The sequence below is a fragment of the Puntigrus tetrazona genome, chromosome 11 (assembly GCF_018831695.1).
Source record: "Puntigrus tetrazona isolate hp1 chromosome 11, ASM1883169v1, whole genome shotgun sequence".
NCBI lineage: Eukaryota > Metazoa > Chordata > Actinopteri > Cypriniformes > Cyprinidae > Puntigrus > Puntigrus tetrazona.
The window spans coordinates 17772076-17778819 of record NC_056709.1 but is presented as its reverse complement, the minus strand read 5'-3'; the positions used below and the strand labels follow the sequence as shown (position 1 = coordinate 17778819).

Sequence of the window (6744 nt, the reverse complement as noted above, 5' to 3'; positions counted from 1 at the left end):
ATATATATAACAAAGCTGAGCTGAGTTGATTAGCTCAGACCCTCCTTGCCGTATTACCATCATTACTCAACAATCTGCATGCCTTTCAAATTGTAACCATTTCCATGTGGAAATAATGTCCAGGTATTGACCTAATCATTAGCTGGCAATCAGCACACTGTACATAATTATATAATTGAGAGATTGAGAACCTGGCGTGCTTTAGTCCTTATGAAGATCACGTATGTATGGCTGTGCCATGACCTTACGTTTGACCTCATCATTTCTCGCAGGCATCTTTTAGTATTTCACTATTATAAAAGACAGAATCAATTAATATCGAACCAGCTGTAATGTTTATTTAGCGGTAATGGTGTGTAGTGGAGAATTAAGGCTAGAGTTATGCAAATGCAGACACAAATGCCTGGCAAACACATGGCGAACTGATTTTGGATACTAACCTCCATATTGAAGGGAATGATGGAGGCACGGTCAGTTATCACATGCTAAAGAAGTGCTTTTATTCAAGAAGCTAGCTATAAACGGTCACGGTGAGCAGTTTTAGTGAGCTCTATTTAAGAATCCAAACTGCCAATAAAAACAAAACAAAGAAGGCAGCGAAGATGATGATGATGATGAAAAAGTTTTAGCTAATTAGCTCGGTAAGAATATCGTCAAACCTAGCTTCATTTCAGTTGAGTTGGGATGTCATTTGCTTAAAAAAAGATCGGTAAGAAACAAGCAACGTTGGTAACGCAACACAAACATGATAAAAATTGCTGTGTTGCTTGTTAATTATATTTAAATAGCACAAAATAATCATGTCAGTGTTCATTATATCTTAATATAAAAAGAACTTTGTAATGAAGTTTGTGATAATTTTTCAAAACATTCAAGCAATTGTGATTTGCTTTATAGTATAAATATATTGTTTTACATGAACAATGTATGTGTCCAGATAAAAGTTTACATGTTGTACATGTACTACAGTATACACTTTTCATATACGAGTCAACTGAACTTTTCTGCGCTAATCATCAGATGTGTTGTGTGTGGTGGAGCAGTTTTGTAATCCTCTAACTTCAGAGAGGCCACGAAAACATCATTACAGATGTACAGGTTCATGTGAACAGTAAAACATTGTAGTGGCGCTCTGTTTTCACTTTAGTGACCCTTATCCTCGCGATCGCTAAATGACATCATGCGCTGTCAGATGCTGCTAGTGGTGCTAGCTGACCTTGCGTGCCGGTTGGGTGAAGCTGTCAGAGTTTAGCATGTAGATGTGGTCCCGGCCTCCGACCAGCAGCCACCCGCGGTCCTCATCCAGCAGTAAGGCCTGGTACGCTCCACCCTCTCCACCCTCCCAGAACACAGCAGAGCTGTTCCTCGACCTCAGATCTGCCAGGAAACAAGTTCGCTTTTACTAAGATTTCAAACATAGAATCCATAGAACCCAAATGTTAATTAATGTATCACATGACCTGAAATAGAATAATCAATGAGCTATACTCTTAAAAATAGAGGTTCTAAATTGGGTTTTTCATAGTGTTACTATAGAGGAACAATTATGGGTTCTCCAAAGAAGAGTGTGAAGAACATTATATAAATTTAAAGAGTCTGCTACAATGAACTTTTTGTGCAATGGAAAGATTCCATGGATTTTAAATGTTCTTCAAGGAACCCTCCATTTATTTTTAGGTTCTCCAAAGAACCTTTCAGTTAATATTTCTTGAAATAACCATTTTCTTCCCTTACTGTGAAAAACATTGTAATTATCCAAGAACCTTCGGTGTTATCTGTGTTAAAGGTCTTGAAACCACACTCTTAAAAATAAAGCTTCTTTACAGGCAATCATAGTTCCATCAAGAAACTTATCCACAGAACCTTTCTATTCCACAAAGAAGATTCCTTATCCACTTTTAAAACTGGCACTGATGGTTCCATGAAGAACTTTTGACATTCATGGAACCTTATTTATTTATTTATTTACTTAATTATTTAAATATCCTTCAAATGTTACATTCTGTCCACTTATAGGATCTCTGTGGAACTCAAGATAGTTCTTTCATGGCATCTTTATTTTTAAGAGTGACCTAAAGTGTTCTTTGCACTAAAAACAAATGGTTTTCTTAAGAACTGATCACTAAAAGGTTCTTGAGGGAACCAAAAAATGGTTAATCAAAGACAAAAACTTTAAAAAGCTCCTTTTGGAAGATTTATTTTAGAGTGCATTGATGTCAGTAAAGAAACTTTATTTTTAAAATGGCAGATGAACCATGTTAGGTTCTCCAAGGAACCTGAATAAAAGAGCCCTTATTTGCTAGTGTGAAATGTTCAAGAACCCTTTGACCACTAAAAGAGTAGATTTTAAAGGTTTGTTATTATTTTTAAGAGTGTGTTTTACTGAGTAGACCTATTTTGAAAGGATTCGAAGCTTGTTAGATCGAAGTCGTTGCCAGGTGGTTCTGATCTTTGATAGATATGTAAAATAAATATGCCAATCATACGCTGAAGTGGTTTCGGCACGCTCTCATTCCAGATCACAAATATCTGCGTTCCCCTACAGCAGCATTCGCACACAATTAAACATGAAGCATTTCTCATATAAACACATTCAGACACGTTAGCCCTCAACACGCTCCTCCTGCCACCCTCAGGTCCAGCGGGACGTCCGGCTCACGGAGGTGTCAGGCGTAATGAACTCTGACGGGTGTTTTCTTAGCCGCACGCTCTGCCTTGATATCGAGCACAGGAAATAGCTCAAGGTCACGTCACGGTGAAGGTTACACGGTGCTGGAGGGCCTTGCAACTTTTTATTGCACAATTGCGTAATACAAACTCACAATTCTGTCTTTTTTAAGTTAAAAGAGTTAAAAGATATAAAACTGAGAGTTATATAGCCATAATTGTGAGATATAAATTCCGATTTTTCAGATTTTTTTAGAGATGCATGATGTAGAGTCTGAATGTCATTTTAGATCATTCTGACAATATATATATCAATATTGACTCACAACTGCAAGTTTATCACGCAATTCTACGAAAAAAAGTCAGAACTGCAGATTATATCAACTAAGGCTGACTAAATTTCTCATATTTGCGAGTGATAAAATCAGTATCGTGTAAAATATAAACTGATATGAATTGTAAGATTTAAACTCTAATTTCTGACAGGTTTTTTTACATCTGCATGATATGAAATCGTAACTGCGAGTTATGTGAGCAATTCTGACTTGTTTTTTATGCATTTTATATTATATGAATATAACACATGAATGCCATTAAATAATGACTTCAACCCTGGAAATCAGTCATTTTGATAACATTATTAAAGACCAAATAACTCTGAACAAGACTTCTTTAGAATTTCTGGAAAAACCTTTGTTCACACTCTTTATTATAACTCTGCTTATATGAAACAATATACAGCGACGTCTCAGCGTATTACATTTTTATGACAAACCTTGCTTGGCGACCCATGTGAGGACAGTCTAATGAGGCTGTGACTTTTATTTTGTGAAAAACATGTTTCTGAGCTGCAGTTAAAAGACAACACAAACAAACAAAAATATCCAGGATTGTGCTACACTAAAATACTGAATAAGCCACATAATCAAAATGAATGCAATTAGGATCTGTGTTTAATGGAAGCCAAATGTCTTCCTGGATTATATTTCATGCTGTGTTTTTTTTTACTGTTCATCCTCCATTAAAGCTGCACATTGCGTGACTCACTATTAAAGGAATTCTCAGATGACTCGAGGTGATTTCTCCGTGACAACTAAAATAAATCTCATAATTGGGGCGTGTTGATGCTATCCATCACCTGCTGGAGAACTGCTTCAGAAACACAGGACAAATACTTCACTTCAGTTTTCTGTCAAGATCTCACGTTGATCGATCTCAGGGCTCAACAAGTCTCCGCTTTCCGAGTTTGGGTTACTTTTTGAAACTTTCTTTCTCAGTTCATCTAGTAATATTTATTATTTATTTTACATTTATTTAGGTGATTTTTCTTATTTAGGAATTAGTTTGCTTTGTTTTTTAAAAAAAACTGAATATTTTATTATAATTCAATACAAATTTGTGTATAGTTACAAATTCATTTGATAATTTTTTAATTCTTTTTAAATGTATTTAAACAGGATAATTTAGTTATTTATTTTAGTAAATGCTGTTTATTTGTTTTTTTTGTTTAGCTAGAAAATAGTTATATATATATTAGGATTTTAATTAACTTTTTTATTTAAAAAAGAATTTCCCTAATAGTAAAAACGGTGTGTGTTTTCTTCACGATCACACTCGACATCTTCTGATGAGATGATGGTCGTGGAGAGGCAGTGCAGCTTGTGTTGATCATGTGTCACGAACATTTCCCACACCGTTGTTTAATACGTATTTCTGATAAATGAAGAAAAATCCCCCTTTCCCACCCACTTCCTAAAAACACCCACTCTTAAAACAAGCCTCTCTTAGCTGTACACCACCCGCTCCACAGAGTCCTTGAATCAGAACGGTTTTAAGATGCTGCACCTTCATACGGTCCTATGATCTGTGTTTCCATGTTAAACATTGAGGTCTAACCAGAATCCGGTAAAACATCCAAGAACTGATGTTTATTACATGATGGAGAGGAACAGTTCATTACTGAACACACGACTGAAACACATCATGCTATGCTACATAGTAACTAAACTAGCGTGCTAATTAACTCCGATGATCAGCCTTGAGATCTCGACACGATACAGCTGGAATCGAGCGCTCTAGAACGATCCATTCGTGAATGTTTGAACTCATCCATCACTTCGTTTCAAGTGTTTAATGAGTTGCTGAGTTGTTTATTTTAAGGTATTTGGCAACCCGTTTCCAGGCATATTACAGTAACCACACAAGTAGATGCTGATGAACTGAACATAACATGGTTGCTTTGATCCATTAATGTCAGCCATTTTGGATATTTATTCTATTTTTCCGATCATCATGTTTGGACATCTCGGGATCAACTAATGGCAAGATGTCACTTTTCATGACAAGAAGTCAAAATAGAGCTTAAAGTCAGCTTGATTTCTTCTTCAACAAAAGGTCATCAGTCATCAGGCGCTAAAGATCAAGGTGTTCTGTCACAACAGGAGAAAAAACTGTTTATATCAAAGTGTATATATAAAATATAAAAAGGTTTACATGGATATATATGCTTTTTTTTACTATTTATTTGCTGAAAACTATTTGCGGTATTTCAACCCTGTTATTTATGTATTAATTTAAAATAAATAAATAAAATTAGTAATTAGAAATGTCATCTAATAGTTAGAGTTTACTTTATTTAAAATTTATTTAAATGATTAACTAATAGTAGTTTTACTTATTATTTTGTTCATTATTTAGTTAACAATTACAGTGCTGGTTTAGGACAAAATATCGGTTTATAGTTATTTAACATAACCCCTAAATAAAAAATAAATAAAAAATAATCCAATCAAGTTAAATATATATATATTTCTGTGAATTCTCATTTAACTTGATTAGATAAATATCAATTATAAATGTCAGTTTTATAATTAGTTTTATAATTGCTTCTTATTTACAAGTTTTTTAGGGAGATTCACTCCAAACGTGTAAAAACTTAAATAATTGAATGAATACTAAATGATGTCATTTTTCGGGTGCCAGTATTTAGATACTTCTATATCATTCATTTATTAGTGTGTGTAAATGTATAAAAGAAAAGTCATAGTTGGATAAAGTCAAGAAGAAGTAAGTGAAATACTGTTTCTAGGTTTCTTTAATGTAATTTGTTCTTCAGTCCCGTGACACTGATGTATCAGGCAGCGTGTCTTTTGTTCGTTTCAAAGGCCAAGTCGCCGAAACCTTACAGATTTAAGGGGTCAAAGGTGACCTGTGCTGATTACCATTCCTCTTCACGTAACTAAATGTGTGGATTAGGCCACCCAGAGTTCTGTTCTTTGACAAAGTATCTTTATAAACCCAATATTAATAAAAGGAAAAGGCCGATAATCAAGTCCAGAGTTGTTTTGCTTCTAGTATTCTGGAATGAGGTTCTGGAGAGTTCACAGTCTTCAGAGATCGTAAAACTCAAACGCTCTGTCTTGTGTCTGACGCAAGTCTATAGCGAAGATTTGCTGGAGATCCACATCAAACGCTCGCTGGGACTCTGACAAACACCTGTAACAATCTCCTGCCTTTCACAGAAGGTCAGAGGTCGAGGGAATGAACAGAGAAGGGAGACATTCCTCAAAGCAGTCAGCTCTGAGAGATGAGGAGGTGTGGCTCTAATAGAAGACAGAAACCAAACCAAACCAGTTCCCCTAAAAATTATATTGTTTTTTTTCAATCTTCCTTTGCATGCAGCTACAGACGAACACGATGTAGGATGATGGCATGATATTCATTTTATGTACCAGTTCAGTACATTCAGTACATTTTGACAAGAAGTAAAAACGAGAAGTAAAAATTTCAGACATAACATTGCCTGCTTTTGCTTGTTTTTACAAATGCAGTCATAAATACAGCCGCTTGCTCGTTTCTGAACACCTACTGGTCAGTTCAGCTTCACATTTAGAGTATAATTCTATTTGTTTTTGTATAAAAATTATTTCATATTTCAGCACTCATGAAAAAAAAACATTAACATCCACCTATTGTTATACTGTATTTTGACACATCCTGATTATTAGTAACAGTGTTGAAGATGAAGCACACACACACACACACACACACACACACTCACACACACGCACACGCACA

At 35.1% G+C, this 6744-nt stretch overlaps 1 protein-coding gene across 1 annotated transcript in view; it reads right to left on the bottom strand.

The window, feature by feature from the left end:
* The window catches only part of LOC122353788 (semaphorin-3D-like), a 14535-nt gene extending 10183 nt beyond the window's left edge, over positions 1-4352 (bottom strand). Inside the window, 2 exon segments of the mRNA XM_043251659.1 lie at positions 1217-1377; positions 4274-4352. Coding sequence (XP_043107594.1) covers positions 1217-1377; positions 4274-4352 — 240 coding nt within the window.
* Positions 4353-6744: the final 2392 nt, after the last annotated feature.